This window comes from Pieris brassicae, chromosome 11, assembly GCF_905147105.1.
Source record: "Pieris brassicae chromosome 11, ilPieBrab1.1, whole genome shotgun sequence".
In the NCBI taxonomy this organism is placed as follows: domain Eukaryota; kingdom Metazoa; phylum Arthropoda; class Insecta; order Lepidoptera; family Pieridae; genus Pieris; species Pieris brassicae.
Window position 1 is genome coordinate 4,148,639 of NC_059675.1, and position 17,385 is coordinate 4,166,023.

Consider the following 17,385-nt stretch of genomic DNA (forward strand, 5'->3'; position numbering starts at 1 on the left):
GTCAGTAATAATTCAGTACAACTATCGCCATCTTCAATTGCTACGGGTTTAAAAACATGTTATAATTTGAACGTTTTAACTAATGCTTTTTTTTAGAATTTTAGTTTTGGTTTAAAAGATACTTGTTTGTTGTAAAATTTATGCCATTTAAGTATATTGCTTATATAATCATTAAGTAAAATGATAGTACATATATTTGTATAATTCAAATGTGCAAGCAGTCACTAATAAACACAATTAGAAGTTCTTATTATATTATTGTAATTATATTAGAAACTAATGATATAATATTGAAATTTATCAAACGAGTGGAGTGGAGTTTCATGAACTTTGGACATATTAAACCTAATAATTGAAATTGATAATAAGGTGTAAATTTACTGATTTAAACTTCTTACTTGAAACTATCAGCCATAAGCTGATGTCATTGTCAATCTGTTTTGTTAAGTGTCTTTGTCAATGTATCTTATGTAACCTAAAAAATAATAATTTACTGTTAATTTTAGCTTATTAAAACCTTATATTCATTGAAGGTTTTCTCTTATTTCAATTTAATAAGCTTAAAAATGCAACATGGTAAAATATCTTAGCCCTGAAAGATTTGATATCGACTCGTGAGATAGCTCTGGTACGAGAGATTGGATACACTGGCGTAAAACTTTCATTTCCGTTGAGAAACCAACCGCTCCAAAAACAGAGGCACAGTCGGTTCTTCCGCCAGAAAATGAGACTGCATAAAGTTTCAGCTTTTGGTAAATCATATATCACCAAATACCTACACATACCTTAAGCGATCACAAAGAAACAACGACCAGAAGAAAGTATTGACACATATTTACAAGCTTTGAAACTACTTTCTAAAGATTGTGACTTTGCGGCTATTGATCCAGAAACAAACAAAAACGATAGTGTGCGTGATGCTTTCATATCCGGTATATCATCGCATAAAATCAGACAAAGGCTTTAACAAAACTTAGCTCTAACACTTGATCAAGCTTGCAACCAAGCACTCTCTCTAGTTTCTAGATCAACTCTGAAAGCTTCAATACTGTGTTTTTAAATGCTGTTACCCCAAAAGAACCAACATTACTAACTGTAAACGACGAGACCTGGTCTTCTGTTAATAATCCTCGACGACGAAAGTGTTTCTTTAGAGGGGGACAAATACATCCTCGTAAGAAGGGGCACATTACCATTATTTGCAGAAGCTCTTCTAAACCTACAAATTGTGATAGGAGATCCGAAGATCTTTCCACTTGCATAACTGCAGCGTCACCTTCTTCATTACGTAAAGCTACTCTCACCTTTGAAAGTAGGAATATGTTTTAAACAATCAACTTTTATAAATGACTACTTAACTAAAACTGAAATTGGATTATACCCTTGGTTGCGAAGGAAACGTTTTCCACAATATAATAAAGCAAAAGCGGTAGTGTCTGTAGAATACTTTTCAGTTGTAATATGGCTAAACCTCCAGCCGAACTTTTGCTTTCGTGCCTTGTTCGTGCTGCATTGAGATAGAAATAGTTAGTCAAGAAGTAAACTCATTTACATGATGTTGTATTCAGTAGTGTAATAAGAGCAACAATAAATTGTTGCGTAAATATAAAAAAAAAACAGAAATTTTTATCTAGTACATTTAATTTAATTTTCAGCAATATTATAATTTATAAATTCTCTTATGTATGTATGTACCTAATCGGTAATTGACACCTGAAAACAGCTAGTTGGCTACAGTACTTGCCTACATGAGAAGGGCAGCCCGCCGTAAGTTACCATTTAGAGTAGCGCTAATTCTCAACTGTAATGGCTAAAATAATAAATTAGTTATTTAAATATCGCTAGAACGTAGACGTACACGTATGTCTTAAAAAGATAAAAACTGTGAGTTGTGACAGTTTACACTCACACAATGTATTTATTGTGTTGAACTTCTGTACTCTCTAATTTATGTGTGCACGTCTCAGCATTCTGTGGCAATAACGATGACGGAGTTGTCACGAGGTATGTAATGTTATCAATATTGTAGTATCCCTAAAAAATTCTAATGGATTTAATAGCATAAACATTTTCCTTGTTACGTTACAGAAATTGGCGAGGTGTGGTCAAGACTATTTGACCATAGACCATTTCTTAATGGCGAGATTAAGTTTTTGCTAAAGGAATTCGAGGTAAGCATCTGTAGGCAACTACTTGTATTATTCTTATTCTTTAATAATCATATAATTAATCATTATTTTAGGAAAAACGTGGAGATAGAGAAGTAGAAAACTTGTTCAACATCCTTGAAAACATAACTGATATAAAAGATACTCAAGTCGACAAAATCCACCGAATTGGGTCAACAGCACTACCAGTGTTAAGTGAAAAGTTACAACAAGCATTGCTGTTAACAGAAGATATTGAGAAGGTTTATACAGACATACAAAAGGTAATATTATGTTACATATTTCAATTTATATGGGCCAGGGGCAAATAAGCAGGTGGGTTGTACATCTCAATTGAGGGTTTTGTTGGTTGCCAGCAGGAGGTCAAGTAAGGTTTTCCATTGCACTCCTTGATTATCTATGAGGTTTTCATAATTGACCAAATTTCTTATGAAATGTATTGTTACCATTGATATGATGCCCATTAATGCTGTCAACACTTATGGTCGAGTTACAGGCCACTTGAGCATAGCTGACCCACATGTTTTTTTATTCATTCCAGGATTGTGCAAAGAAACGCCTTGAAAATAAGGAGAAAAGAAAAAGAGAATGGGACCAATTTATTGATGATATGAACTTTAAATGTCAGAGAATTGATAATACATTTGAAGAAAAGGAAGAAGAATTAAGGGATTTGTATGCAGATCTTAATCACAAGTTGAATATAACAAACAAATGAAAAAATGGATCTAAAGGGCCCCCTTGTCAACACTAATCTTAGAATATATCCTTCTCTAAAGTTAATTGAGTTTATTAAAACTATTCCAGTCACAAAAGAAGTTCCAGGAAATATTGTTACATATATTAAGAGTGAAAATAAAACCAGTTTAGATATAAACTATGATGTCATTGATACAAAGCAAACTATATTGACAGAGACAGATTATAATATTATAAATAAAATAAAGACATTTGTTGAATCAGATGAAACATCTAAAGATAAAGATGAAATAAAAGAAAATGTTAATTATAATAAAGATGCCTCTGAGTTAGAGGACAGAAATGATGCAGTTAATATACAAATCAAAAAGGAAGAAGAAGAAGTAGATGTACCATTCCTTACAACCTCTGATTTAGATTGGCTCTATATTTATTTAAAAAGTAAACATGACAAGGGTGAAAAAGCACCATACTTACATGCATTATTACAATCATCTGAAGTTAAAGTGCCTCAAAATAAAATACTTAAAAGAAATCCTGATTTAGAAGCAAGGTGTGTCAAACTGCGTGCACAACAAGAGGCAAGAGAATATAGAAAAATGACAAAAGGTGTAGATAATGTAAGGATCCGTTATCCAGAGGACAGTATTTCTTATCAAAGTAAGTATGTTAAATTGAAATATCTTTGATAGTTAATATAATTATGTAAAAACATTGTATTATTTTTATTTCAGTTAAGCAACTAAATCGCCATTTGATTGCAATTGGACAGTTCTTACTATCAATTTTTGCTGGTTTTCTCTTTGGATTTCGGGGCGTTGAATGGATAGTTGGCAACTTAGACTTCGGATTTAGGCTCTTACTTGGTGTTATGTGTGCATTAGTTATAGCTCTTGCTGAAATATACTTCCTGGCTAAGAAACTGAATGAAGAATTATCAGTACCAGAAACTGTTCAGCTCGGTGGACCTGTCAAGTTTGGTAATGAAGTCGATTATGTCAGTGATAACAAAAATGCTATCACAAAAGAACATCAGGATTAGATGCATAAAAAACGTCTAAACCTTTATTAGATATAACTTAGTGTATTGATATATATGTATAGTTATTAATTTTCCAAAAAATAAATTATTGTAAGTGCCCAAATGTGTACTATTGAGTAGTAACTCTTCCACGTCTGTACCACAGTGAAGTAAACCCCCCTATAAGCTTAGAGCTGTATTTATTTTCACTTCATAAAAAAAATTTAAAACATATTTTTTAGTTTAAAAAAATCAGGTTTTCTAACAGTAAAAAAAACAGCTCTCAATTATGTGTTTGATTTATAACAAGTAATGTACTAAATGTATTATAAAGTTGTTGAAATTAGGAAACCTTTGTAAAATTTGGCTTTATTCAACTAAAAATGTACATACAGAGAGAAGAATGTACCTGCATGTTTATATAAAAACATTAGTTAAATAAAATCTTACAAGACTATTACTGTTAGATTTATTTGGGAAGGAGGATATATTATGACAGTTCTACCACATAAGTAATTACTAAAATGAAGTTATGAATTTTAATTGCACTCATCATCATCGGCACTTTGGCGTCGCATCGTGTCTTGGAGAGTACGTAATTAATAATTATGGATGGTATTGCAATAATATTCTATTAACAATAAATTCCTTCAACGCAGTCTGCTTAAGTTTGACAGCTGTATTAATCTGATATTATATATAGAATGAGACTATTATATTGTGTAATGTTGGGTTTTGTTTAATAATAACAACGTAAATAGTTTTATGTAAAAAAGTGTATACATAGAATCTCTTTTTCTATATATATATATACATAGTGTATATATAGAAAAAGAGAAAATCAACGTAACAATAAATATTGAACAGGCTTAAAAACTTGTTTCCTTTTTTTTTTTTTTCCCTTTCTTGGCCTGCACGGCTTGTTTCCTTTGATATTAAATTAAAATTATAAAATGACAAAACCACCGATGCAATCTGCCACCTTAAAATTGACAATTGATCGTAAAAAAACCTTACTTAACCTATACTAAATCTGTGGATCTATCAAAGAACTCCAAACTGTAGTCCAAACTTAAAACTCAAAGTCATATTTAAATAGCATAACATTGGACCTGTTTTTCCTAAACTCAGAATAATATATTATATTGCACAACTTTTTCATTTGTCTTCATAATATTATTCTCCAATGTTCGGTAAGTGGTGAATCATCTTATACTCCGCCGCGTTCTCAACTGTCCGTTCGCCTACTACATATATAATATAAAAGAGCGCTTATACGAACATCATTTTGTACTCGTTCTCAGTGAAAGGTTGTTGTTTTACTTCGTATTCGCCGTTCAGAGCTTGTGTTTATTCCGTTTGTATCAGAACCTAAAGGTGGGTTTCTAATTATTATACAGTTTAATCACTACAGCAGATGCCAATTTAACAAGTTAGTTAGTAAATTTGAGTTGAATATAGTGTTCATATTTTAGTTTTCTATCAATCAATTTTAATTAGCAAATCAAAATGGATTCTTGCTCAAATTGCTTCATCACTCTCTGATGTAGCAAAATTACAAAATATAATTATTTGTTGATACCTGAATGTATATAATAGTCACAAGAATATTCTTTTAGCTCTAAGAGTAACAATGGAGGTACAATTTAAAGTCTATACATTTTGGAATGAGAATGATAAGCCAGAAGTGAGAAGGTTTGGGATAGACAAAAGTGTTGTAACTAGCTTTCAGTATTTGAATGCTAAGCTTCAAGATATTTTTCCTAAACTGAAAGGAAAAACATTCTCCGTGCTTTGGAAAGGTATGTTTTGTAATTTAAAAAATTTGAGCCTTCATATGGTACAATTCTTTTGTGTTCCTATTGAAATATTAAGATGATGCAATAATAACAAATATATTAAATGCAATGAAACATTCTAGTCCTTGAGAGTTCGTTGCTTCCACACATAGTGGATTCACATGTCTTTTTATCATTATTACTATAGTTAAGTGTCTATAAAGAATTTGTTGAGAATAAATATTTAGCATTAATTGTACGTAATTTAATAGATGAAGAAGGTGATGATGTGATGATTTCATCGGATGATGAAATAATGATTGCACTGACATCAATGTCTGATGATCTTAAAAAGCTCTATGTCTATTGCAAAGACCCTGAAGAACAGCAAAATGAGTGTGATATTGTAATTACTGCAGTAGCTGATAATGCACAGAGTAAGTTTCTTTTATAGGCATATAAGGGCTGTTCAAGTATTATGTGAGCAGATTTACTGCAATTTAAACCCCCCCCCCCCTTTGTGTTGTCAGCAAAAGAAAGCAAAGCTCTCAAAAATACTAGTAATAAAACATATAAATAATTACTGTTGACGTAACCAAATAAGAAAATCAAAGAATACGCCCCCCCCCCATACCCCTAGTGCTTACGTAATACTTGAACGGCCCCATAACACAGGAAAAAAAAGGCTCCGGGCTTGCTTTTTTATTTTTCACAACATTGTCAAATTCATTTTAATAAAAAGTATTAATTGAATTAAATTATATTTATGTGTGACTTAACAACAATTAATACATAGAAAACCCCTTAGGCAGTAGCAATATCATGCACAATGGTGTGGTGTGTGATGGGTGCAACTCTCCAGTAACTGGTTTCCGCTACAATTGCACTTACTGTGATGACTATGACCTGTGTTCCAAGTGTGAAGCAGCAGGAATGCATCCCGAACACTGCATGGTGCGAGTACCAGTACCATCCTTGCCTGTAAGTGATTTTTACTTTTAAATAAACAATGTTGAAAATAAGTATTATCTATAAAAGTTACATTCCACAAAATCGAATTATTTCTAATCTAATAATTATTTGTATGATATTTAAATAACGTCCAATCTATATACGTAGTCGGTCCCAAATTTCTGTCATAAATGTAAGTATTGATAAAAACAAAAGTACTGATCAGATTTTAATGAGTGATATATTAATTTATAGTTCATTAATTAAGGAATAGAAATAGCAAGATCACCTCCCTTATTTTTAATAGGGGAGGCCCCATCAGGCCCTTAAGCGCCACGGCCAGTCGTCTATCGCAGCACGCACCATATTCATATCAATTTCAGTGTCTGGTTTTTTTTAAAGATGACTTCAAACTCCAAATTTTTATAGAGTTTATCACAGACCTTCCTCTCTAAGACCTGAAGTTTGTAGTCCAAAAGATTAAGGTCCGGACTGAAGGGAGGCCAATCCTCATGTCTAATTAAGTCGATGTTTTGACGGTCAAACCAGGCTTGAGTGGTCTTGGCTCTGTGTGCAGGCGAACAGTCATGCTGGAACACGAAGTGATGTCCCGCAAATAGCGTGCTGGGCAGGTCTTTGACATGTTTTCACCCCCTTTTCGCAAAAATGAATCTCAGTTGGCCCGTAATAGTACACTCTATAATTCTGTTTATTGTACTTCTCTTTAATATCGAAATTTTTTTCGTCTGTAAAGAGGATAACACGGTGTCGGTTTTTTGCGTACCGCTTTAACAACAACCGCCATCTCTAAGACGAGCAGTAAATAAGTGCTCACTCTTCTTTTTGTATGCCCGTAGACCAAGATCTTCATTTAAAGCTTTCCTTCATTTCTTCATCTGCAAAGCCATCAAGATGATTACGGACATCATTTCTTGCTATCCGCGCCTTGACAGCTTTGATTACTGCTGGTGTTCTTGCGAAGCGTGGCCGGCCAGTTCTTTTCTTGTCCTCAACACTGGAGGCTTCATTGTATATATCAATAGTATGGTACACAAACCAAAGCGTGATATTCAAATTTTTGAGTAACTTGAAAATGGTACTCGGCGAGTGTCCACTCCATTTGTGAAAGTGATTGTTTCAAACATTCAAAAATAGAATGCTATAATTTTTTATAAAGTCATGTTCGAATTTTAATAATAATGTGCCAGTGACAGAAATTTGGGACCAACTACGTATAAAAAACATGTTATATGATTTCCTAATTCAATGGATTGTCCACTAATTATGTTTTGTACGTATAAATAATAACGATTAATTTTGCAGCGCCCTATGATCAAAGCTGCTGTAAAAAGGTCGCGTTATTTCTTAAAGTCATTACGCACGGTTGAAGAGCAATGCAAGAAACAACGTCATGAGGGCGAAAAACACCGTGAGAATTCCCATGGTCACGGTCACGGTCACGGTCATCGTCGACAGGGACGCGATGACCACCGCCGTAAACACATTAGCTGGCTCGATACCTTTGCCTCATACTTAAATGAATTCTCGAACCTCGCTGGTGATATCGGACTTGACACTCAAACCAATCCAGGTAACCAGGAAAATGTTGGGCAGAACGCAGCAAAGTCCCAAGAAGCTACCTCTTGTGCTGCATCAGGTGAAAACCCAAAACCTACCCAATGTCCCTTCACAAGTGACAAAGCCTATGTTGAAAATTTTATAAGGGATTACATGAAGGGATTACCCAAGCCATCAACATCGAAGCAGGATGTAGAAACGGGGCACGGTGATGCGAAGACAGAGGAAAATGAAAAGTCTGATGGGGCCATATCAAACGCAGCTCAAGATTCTATGTCCAAGGCAGCTGAAGGCAACAAAGATGAATCTCCTGATAGAACTGATGGCTGGACTGTGATTAACAAAGGTAAGAGATAACGTTATATCAGTCTTTCACCCTATTTTTCAATCCTACCAAACATGCATGCAATCATACTTAGATGCTTTTAAAAAATGTTTACTGAAATTTCACAGGTTAATAAGTTGCATACCTATGTATAAGATAGATATTCAACAAAATACCAAAATTTGTTCGTTTGTAAAACTAGTTTTACCTGTGTGATACGCAATGTTTGTTTTAAAGGCGTGAATGTCACAAAGCTTGTTAACTTAATTTTTTTTACTGATGAATTTTCTATTTTTAATGGATCATCTTTTTAGTTTAGTTTGGTTTTTTTGTTCCTGTTTAGTTTTGTCTGAATAACTGTTTATAACATGTATTTTTGCACTTCTTGCCTATCTTATGTAATTTAATACATTCTTTTACTTTACTCACAGTGGTTGCCTGAAAGAGATCGCTCGAAAGCGATAAGGCCGCCAGATGCCCAGATGTAACGAAGTGTTAATAAATAAAAATAAATAATGAAGCGAAATTAAGTCAAAAAATCTTAAATACAATCAAACAAAAACTACAAAGCATATCAAAATAAGCACCGACACATATTCTGGGTTTCGAAATAGAACATCATCTATATGTCGCGTTTGTTACAACATTTAATAAACGGGCTGGCTAATGTTTTGGCCATTCGTGCGGTACAGTCATTATTTGGAATAAATAAAAAAGATGAATAATGACATTAAAAATATTTCTTTTAAAATTAAATTGCTTAATTCACATTATTATTTTCACTACACTCCTCCATTGCACTTGTTGGTTTTTTCTTGAAACTTTAGACAACACCATCAAGGTTGTGGTTTGCCGAGGCCATATTGAAGAGTTTCGTTTCGAGTTTGAGAGTGGCAGAAAGTGGAATTAAATTTAAATTAACAGTCAACAGACTAGGCAAGTAACGAAACGTCATTTGCCTAGCTGTTTGATCATCTGGCTACCCGTTTAATCATCTGACTGAACATCTTTCAGGCCGCTAGTTAAGCAGCGCCGATTTGTTAAACGGCTTGGCCGTTAATTGAACGGCTGATTAAGCTAGTTGGCTGTGACATGTACACCATAAGTCTGTGTGATGTGATCTTTTTCTTAATCGTACCTAATTGTAATATGTTATGTACAATGTACATATTAAAGGTTATGACACATACAACCAAAAAGCCATATCTAAATATTTTTAAACAGCTTTACCAATTTTATTATAGTTCTTCATGCGGTGGTACATTTTACATACAAATACTTTTTTGATTATTTGGCCTATTTTCTAAAAGTTGAATCATGAGTTCAATATTTATATATATCTAGATGTGATGGAAACAGAAGCAAAGGGAACTGAAGCAGAACGTCCCATTGGCTTCAACTTGCCCGAAGAGTTCCAAGAACGAGTGCGCATTAACGAACGCCAGAGTCTCTACCCGCCTCTTAACACTGCGACTGCTGGTAAGTAATTTAATACAGGTTTCTTACGTTAATATATGTTGTAATAGCCGCGGCAATATTTTACTATAATTAAGTTATAGTTAATTAAAGAAGTTATACTTTAATGAATTCTCGGACCCTGCTGGTGATATTGAACTTTACTCTCTTTTATCGCGTTAAAACAAGGATGATAAAAAAATACTTTACTATGCCCGCTTACAGTGTCACAAAAAAACCGACACCCTGAAGTTAGCTATAGTCAACATTTTAGTTGTGAAATTTAAACAAACTTTATTTAACTAGACAATGCGTTATAATAAACAATGTATTAAATACGTCTTTTCTATTGTTAGTGTCGTTATTTTCTGCAAACGTAGAATAAAGAGAAAGATAAAAAAATTGTAAAGTTTTTTATCCAAATCCGCCAAAGAAGTATAACTTCTAACGCGTGTACCTAACTACAGACATGTTTTCTTTTGGTAGGCAACTATACTAATATTATAAAAAATTATATTTATTTATATGTTTGTGACAAATAAATTAAAAAGAACTACTGTCCGATTTCAAAATTAATCCATTCATTATTATATGTATATTATGCCTCGACTATACGACAATATATTATATGGTATATGGCTATATTATTGACCTAAATACGTCAACAATATAGCCACTATTTACTCTTCTAACGAATTGTAAATAGTGGCACGAGATGGGGGCATCATTAAGAAATGCTAATCGCTAACGTTATTGTTGAGTAAGCCCACATCGAAAGTCATAATAAATCATTGACCGTAAATTTTCTCGCGTTACGTTCATTTTCACGTTTAACAAAAGTTTAGTTCAATATGTCTAGCCGTTGGGGATATCTAAAGTATATTTTTGTCAAAGAGCTACTCGAAGTTAATCTTTAATAATGAATCAGTCTTTCTAATTGGTAGTCATGGCATGGCTCAGATTGCTGTATCTCTTCATTCTCACCATCATTGATATTTAACATCTAGTGATGAATCCTAAAGAAGCTGCGATGGACCAAGCAGCAAAGCCCAGTGCTCCCGAAGCACCTAAACAGGAACCTGCAAAGGGTGCTGAATCGAAACCCAAGGATGCCAAGCCTGAGACTGCTCGTCATCCAAGTAAGCAAGTCTCGATTAAACTCTTTTTTTTCTTACATCAAAGGCCTAACCTTGCTTGAACTTTCGACAGTTTTTTCTAGAAAAGTTAATTCTAAGGCCGACTTCAGTTAATTAAATGAAATTTAAAGTGTAAATTAAACCGCGTGAAGTGAATTATTGATTTTTTAAATGTTTTTTGAGGAGTTCTTGAAAAACCGATGTAGTTTACTATAAGAAGTGGTTGGTTATAAAGAAAAGAAGATTTTTTACTTTTTTTTTTCATTAAAGTTACAAATGTAAAAAAATCTAACAATGAGTGTGACTTCCTTTTGCCAAAATCGTGGAAACGTATTCCTCAAAACGTTATTAAAAACACCTTGAAAATAATGTCTAGAAGGATTCAAGCTGTGATTCTGGTAAAAGGAAGTCACAGTCGTTATTAGGTTGTTACATTTGTAAATTTATTAATAAAAAAAAATTGTGGCTCTAAATTCTTATGGTTCGACCGTGTACGTCGGTTTTAAAGAATTTATTCACGTTTATTTACACGATTATAAGTATACAGATTACGTCACATAATTAAATTAAATTTTATTAACTGAATCGTCCTTCAAATACTCGCATCGCAATATAAAACAGTACACGTTTACTGAAAAAATAAATTTATCGCAATTTTGAAATATTATGTTATGATTACACTGATTTTTAGTTTTCATTCTGAATCACTGCTCCAATTATACACGCCAAATGTACGATATTATGTAGGCTATTTTTTTAGTAATAATAAGCAATCCACGAATATAGCGACTAATGAATGATTGACAAGGTCTGAAAATTTTAAAACTTGTTTCATATTAGTTGTTGGTAAAGAAATATACAGTACTCCAAAATCAATAATGCGCATGCAGATCTTGACCAGTGGTCGTTTTACAAAACAATGCACTTACATTTTGCACTTTGTTCGAAAGAAATAAGGTCAATGTCCTATTCGAAATCGAACCCAATCGAAAACCATTTCGGCAACCGCCACGTCTTACGTATATGTATGCGCATTATTCATTTGGGAGTACTGTATTATATTTTAGTAATAATCCAGTGGCACTACCACCCTAAGTGGGTCTTGGCCTAAGCTTGTATCCGTTCCTTTGTTTACAATTTCATCATAAACAAGTAGGTGATCAGCCTTCTGTCTGAAAAATGCCGTCGATTTGAGATATGATGGTTTCTTCACGATCTTTTGCTTTACTATACAAGCGAGTGTTATATGCGCTCATAAACAGAAAGTCTTTTGTACGGCCGAGGATCGCACCTACGACGACTGGCACGAGAATCGCACGCAGAACTTGGTCAACATTGCTATGATAAAAAAATACTATTATTATGAATAAAATATTATATATGCACTTCAAATCCTTTGTTTTAAGTGAGTAATGTTCAGTACTCAGTTGTTTTATAAGGAAATATATTTTTCAGTTGCTCACATTCAAGCAGCTCTAGAGCAGATGATGTCAATGGGTTTCACCAACGAAGCTGACTGGCTCACACAGCTCCTTGAGACCAAGGATGGCAACATTTCTGCAGTTCTTGACTTGCTTACCCCCGGTAACCCTAAGAAGTAAATGCCACTTGGCATATAAACATAATATTCCTATATAAATATATAATGTATGCTTATTCTACTCTTAGAGGGTAATATATCTATATAATTTAGGGTGTTTCTTAATTGGGATTTTTTTTTATTATGATATGTGTCACCTTTATTCTGTTCTTAGCAAGAAGCTAATATGTAATTTTTATTTTATTTTAAAGTAATATTTAGGGGTTGCTACCATGCATATGAAAAAATAAAGAGAAGTATTTTTGAAAATTTATTAAGTAACTTCCTTCCTTCCACAACTGAAACTCACAAATATTAAATTTCACGTATGATAACAAAGTAGTTTGTTTTTGTTATCATTTACTACTTTTGCGTGAAAATTTTCACATTCAAAAGAAGGGATTATTGTTGATGTGCACCATTGTTACAAACTTTGTTCACGGGGTAGCAACCCTTAAAAGCTTATATGAGAAACAGAAGCGAATGGCGGTCTGATGCAAAAATGAAAAATAAGAAGAGCCCTAATTTAAGTATGTATTACATATTTGAATACATAAGTGGTCAGTATGGATGTCAAATATTTTGATACTGTGTTCAAACAAATATAATATTTGGTTTTTTAATGCAATCATCACAGAATCTACTTAATCATTATTAAAGCCCCAATGTAAAAGGTATTTTCTAAATATATATTTGTATTATGTATAATCAGCTGGTCATAAATAGGTATTATTATTAAATAAATGTTACTGTCACTTATGTTTCAAATGTTATTATAGGTTTATTATATGGATATAATCTTGCCTAATATATTTTTTATTATTTAGAATGGGATGTTTTTAATTGAATAATATTATTCTTTTAAAAATATTGTGATAAGTGATTGATTACAGGACTGTATTGTGATATTTGGTGGTGGAAATGTTAGAATAATTTATTTTTCTTCTATTTAATCTAATAAAGGTATTTCGGTGACCAATTATATTTTATTTCAAACCCAATTTAGTTATGTTATATGTTAACTATATGTATTGTTTTTTTTAAACATCGCCGAAAATTATACGAGTACGATAAATTACGAGTTCAGTCCACGATAAACAATCCGCGATAAGTAGCAGATGCTAATGAATCTTGTGTTGCCTTTAGTGTAAAATTTACAAAATTCAGATTTATATCAAGGCTTCATTAATTGTATTCAAAAATTGTTTTTTTATTTTATTTTAAGAAACCATATGAATCTTTTTTATATGAACAAATATCTTGTCTTTCGCGCAATAAAGATCTTCCCAATGCACTATCAAGACACTTTGCAGCAACGCTGTAACAAAATATTTAAATGAAAAATACAATTTTTTTCTCACTTTGGAACGCTATTGTGTATATCATATATCATTTCAAGTTCTACTTTTGAAAACACATTTTAATTTAGTATGACTATACTTAAAATTAGAAGAACCACCTAAGTTATGTGATGTGGGCAAACATCATATTGTTATTGGTACAAAAAATATTATAAATATAAAATAATTAACTTACATTCCCTGACTAATAGCACTCTTCAATGTATCAGGAACTAGGCCTCCAACCCCGCTCATGCCAATAGTAGTGAATTTACTCTCTACATTTTCGATTTTTTCTGTAGTGTAATGTGCAGGGTTACCAGACACACCAATGACAACTGATACAATGCTACAAAATTCCTCCTCAGCTGATGGATCAACTACAAATTTATTTCCAATTTTACACAGTGTAACCTAAAAAATATTAATTTAAATAAAATTTCTTAAAACTTAATACAATTTACCAATAAAATACTTTTTGTGCATGATTTCATTGTATAGTAATATCTTGGTATGTTTCTTGTAATTTAAGGACAGGTCTAACAATTATGAAATTAGAAGATCTTACGTGAGTAACACTGAAAATGTTTAGAACTCTGGTAACCTTATGTAGTATATTGCAATTATTTGTCATTTATTTATGTGAATTGGCGGCAAATCTTAAACTCTTGTTACACATGTAAATGAACCTAACGCGAGAAAATTTTCGATCAATGTTTTGTTAAGAGTTTCGCTCTGGGCTTACTCAACAACAAAGCTATGATAGGCTGCGATTAGTATTTCTTAATGATGCCCCATCTCGTGCCACTAGTTTAAGCGTGGACGAGCAATCTCAATGATGATCCGGGTGAGGCACGTCCTTTAACAGAGAATTCTGAGGATAACATCAGTGCTGTGCGACGCATGATAGAGGAAGATAAGAGAGCGACCTATCAGCAGATAGGGGCAAGCCTAGGCATTGGTAAGAGTCAAGTTCAAAAAATATTACACAAACATTTAGGCGTTAGGAAGCTTTGTACCAGATGGATAGCACATAATTTAACCGACGGCCAGAAACACCTTCGCATGGACTGGTGAATATTTGACTATGGCAGGTGCCAGATAATGAGTCCTCCGCCATACAGTCCTGACCTGGCGCCCTGTGACTTTCATTTATACCCAAGAACTACTAAAGATAAAATTCGAGGTATTCCGTTTACGAGCCGTGAAGAAGCGGTGAAAACGTACGAAAATGCCATAGAAGAGACTCCTAAGGAATAATGGGCCCACTGCTTTTCTCAGTGGTTCCATCGAATGCGACGATGTGTAGAGAGGAACGGGATTACTTCGAAAAATAATAAAAGTATTGGCAACTTTCTACATTAAGCCGTTTTCATTTTCTTAACATTTTCAGTATTACCTAGGTATTGGTTGACTTAATAAGTTTCAAATAAAACTTTAACTTCATTCATTTACTTCTCAATAAATTAAAGCTACCATAACTTCATCTACAACCACTGATGTTTTTTTATAATTTTGATTCATTTTAGGATATAAGTATATATTTTTCATATTACTTATCTTGTGAGCGTCCAAACAAATTATTATATTACAAAAGTAATTCAAAGAACCCAAGATAGACTATAATACGTTTCCAATAAGGCTAAGTTAAGTTTGGTTATAAGATTAAACAATTGTTAGTAAAGTTGTAAAATTACCAACAATGGGGCAGTCCCAACCACCAAAGGCTTACTATCAAAAGGATCATCAGATAACTGTAAATCCACATCTCCACCATCCATTAATGCTGCTTTGACAAATGGTATTCTTGTAGTAAAAAGTGCAGCCTTCACTGCCAATGATACAGCATCACATAAATTTCCACCGCATTCAAGTATCTGAAATATATAATGAGATATTTTTTTAAATAATAATTGTTATGTTTGGAATTTTGTTATAGAATATGTAGGTAGGCATCACTCGTCATTATTTAAAAATTTGTTGGTAGTATGTAGGTTAGTGTTTAGTTTCTAGTATGCATTACTCCCAAGCTCATTAAAATATTTGATTATTTTGAAATGGACTTATTAAACAAATAACTTTTATTAAACAAAACAGAGTAAGGAGAAAGAAAAAGATTTTAAATCCTTAACCTAATCTATTAAATTGTATACTAAAATATATAAGTTTATATTATTATTTAAATTTATAACACTTTTATTCCTTTGTGATGGCAATAATAGTAATTCCTAGACACTATCCTATGATACGAATTAATAAATAAACAAGTACTCACTAAAATATCCACATAGAGTTTCCAACATTGCTTTCCTTCAAAGATACACAACTGTTTGAGATTAAATGCTTGAGATGCGTGGTAGGCTCTTTGGAGTATATTGGATATACGGTTAGCTAATTGTTCTCCACCTCTTCCCTCAAACTCTGGAGTTGCATTGGCTGAGCTAAAAAAATTTCTAGAATTATAATACAAAAGGCAACCGAATATTTGTATTTTGTAAACAGCTGTAAAATAAAGTTTTGTATGTATGGATTGCCAAACAAGTGCTTACCAATCAACAAAAAATTCAATCTTTCCTAATCCTGGTGTTTCAGGTTTTGGAATATCTACTTCTGTTTTAATACCAACAAGAATATCAGTGTTGGCCAATCGTAACCTCGCCGACCCACTTGCATGGCTCACGACATTTGTCTCCAACTCAATGGGCCTGTAGTCATAATTGGAGCGACCATCTGACCTGAAATCTTCCTAAGAGAACGAAATGAATTTATAATATTGGCAGGAAAATCAAGGCGATAATTGTGTATACGGTAGATATTCCGACTAAAAAAGTTTACCTCAATGCCATTAACAATATAAACTTTCTCAGTTCTACTTAAGAGTAATCCTGCCATAATGTATTATTTATTTATTTTAAAGCTTAGTTTAAAGGTTAAAGTAAAAACATTTTTCACAATAATTCCATGTGTTTTTGTTTACCAATTGTTTACTTTTCGTTTTTACCTGTGGTTTATTCCACAGAATACTCATTGCGATAAAACTTTTATATGACGTATGACACAGATGTCCCAGACTACAGCAGACTATTAGTTTTGAATAACTTCGACATTTGAATTCAAGCGCCACGGTTTAAATTTTAAGAAAGCCGTTACAGGTTTTCAGGAACATGATATTTTTCTATGATATACTAACGTGTATTAAACTATACAATATTATTTCAAATGCTTAGGTCGGTAGTCTTATTCTGGCTATGTTCAACACATTGAAAAATCGCATAAATTTAGTACTAAAACTATGAATATGAAAGGTAGTATTAAAATTTTTGCTTGTAATTGTTTAATTTAATTTTGTTTTAAT

General features: G+C 32.7%; 4 protein-coding genes across 5 annotated transcripts; 3 read left to right on the forward strand and 1 right to left on the reverse strand.

The window, feature by feature from the left end:
* The first annotated feature begins 1,461 nt into the window (after positions 1 to 1,461).
* Positions 1,462 to 2,886, forward strand: LOC123716458 (biogenesis of lysosome-related organelles complex 1 subunit 5). The gene is made up of 5 exons (XM_045672221.1): positions 1,462 to 1,500; positions 1,899 to 2,004; positions 2,089 to 2,171; positions 2,243 to 2,431; positions 2,710 to 2,886. Exons 1-5 carry the CDS (start codon positions 1,462 to 1,464, stop codon positions 2,884 to 2,886), a joined length of 594 nt encoding a protein of 197 aa, XP_045528177.1.
* A 4-nt stretch (positions 2,887 to 2,890) lies between these two features.
* LOC123716438 lies at positions 2,891 to 4,345 on the forward strand. The gene is made up of 2 exons (XM_045672197.1): positions 2,891 to 3,527; positions 3,602 to 4,345. The coding sequence occupies exons 1-2, from the start codon at positions 2,891 to 2,893 to the stop codon at positions 3,907 to 3,909; spliced, it is 945 nt and encodes a 314-aa protein (XP_045528153.1). The 3' UTR covers positions 3,910 to 4,345.
* A 586-nt stretch (positions 4,346 to 4,931) lies between these two features.
* On the forward strand, positions 4,932 to 13,665 carry LOC123716053 (protein ref(2)P-like). Of its 2 annotated transcripts, none has more exons than XM_045671553.1 (8): positions 4,932 to 5,081; positions 5,508 to 5,690; positions 5,939 to 6,103; positions 6,475 to 6,647; positions 7,941 to 8,541; positions 9,865 to 9,999; positions 10,983 to 11,114; positions 12,567 to 13,665. In XM_045671553.1, the coding sequence occupies exons 1-8, from the start codon at positions 5,075 to 5,077 to the stop codon at positions 12,710 to 12,712; spliced, it is 1,542 nt and encodes a 513-aa protein (XP_045527509.1). In that variant the 5' UTR covers positions 4,932 to 5,074; the 3' UTR covers positions 12,713 to 13,665. The 2 variants fall into 2 exon arrangements, with proteins under 2 accessions (XP_045527509.1, XP_045527510.1); XM_045671554.1 differs by having other exon boundaries at positions 10,998 to 11,114.
* LOC123716054 (exosome complex component RRP42) lies at positions 12,949 to 17,033 on the reverse strand. Its single transcript, XM_045671555.1, has 6 exons — positions 16,866 to 17,033; positions 16,580 to 16,776; positions 16,306 to 16,471; positions 15,728 to 15,907; positions 14,227 to 14,444; positions 12,949 to 14,008 (listed from the first exon to the last, which is right to left on the reverse strand). The coding sequence occupies exons 1-6, from the start codon at positions 16,920 to 16,922 to the stop codon at positions 13,906 to 13,908; spliced, it is 921 nt and encodes a 306-aa protein (XP_045527511.1). The 5' UTR covers positions 16,923 to 17,033; the 3' UTR covers positions 12,949 to 13,905.
* Between the last annotated feature and the right edge of the window lie 352 nt (positions 17,034 to 17,385).

Bases quoted from the DNA above. Each gene is read 5' to 3' on its own strand.
- LOC123716458 (XM_045672221.1), top strand. From the start codon at position 1,462: ATGGCTAAACCTCCAGCCGAACTTTTGCTTTCGTGCCTT. The intron at 1,501-1,898 runs GTTCGTGCTGCA...GAGTTGTGACAG, and splicing joins AACTTTTGCTTTCGTGCCTT to TTTACACTCACACAATGTAT. The intron at 2,172-2,242 runs GTAAGCATCTGT...TCATTATTTTAG, and splicing joins TTTTGCTAAAGGAATTCGAG to GAAAAACGTGGAGATAGAGA.
- LOC123716438 (XM_045672197.1), top strand. From the start codon at position 2,891: ATGGATCTAAAGGGCCCCCTTGTCAACACTAATCTTAGAATATATCCT. The intron at 3,528-3,601 runs GTAAGTATGTTA...TTTTTATTTCAG, and splicing joins GGACAGTATTTCTTATCAAA to TTAAGCAACTAAATCGCCAT.
- LOC123716053 (XM_045671553.1), top strand. The intron at 8,542-9,864 runs GTAAGAGATAAC...ATATATATCTAG, and splicing joins CTGGACTGTGATTAACAAAG to ATGTGATGGAAACAGAAGCA. The intron at 10,000-10,982 runs GTAAGTAATTTA...TTTAACATCTAG, and splicing joins TCTTAACACTGCGACTGCTG to TGATGAATCCTAAAGAAGCT.
- LOC123716054 (XM_045671555.1), bottom strand. From the start codon at position 16,922: ATGGCAGGATTACTCTTAAGTAGAACTGAGAAAGTTTATATTGTTAAT. The intron at 16,472-16,579 runs GTAAGCACTTGT...AAATTTTTTTAG, and splicing joins ATTGAATTTTTTGTTGATTG to CTCAGCCAATGCAACTCCAG. The intron at 15,908-16,305 runs GTGAGTACTTGT...TATATATTTCAG, and splicing joins AACTCTATGTGGATATTTTA to ATACTTGAATGCGGTGGAAA.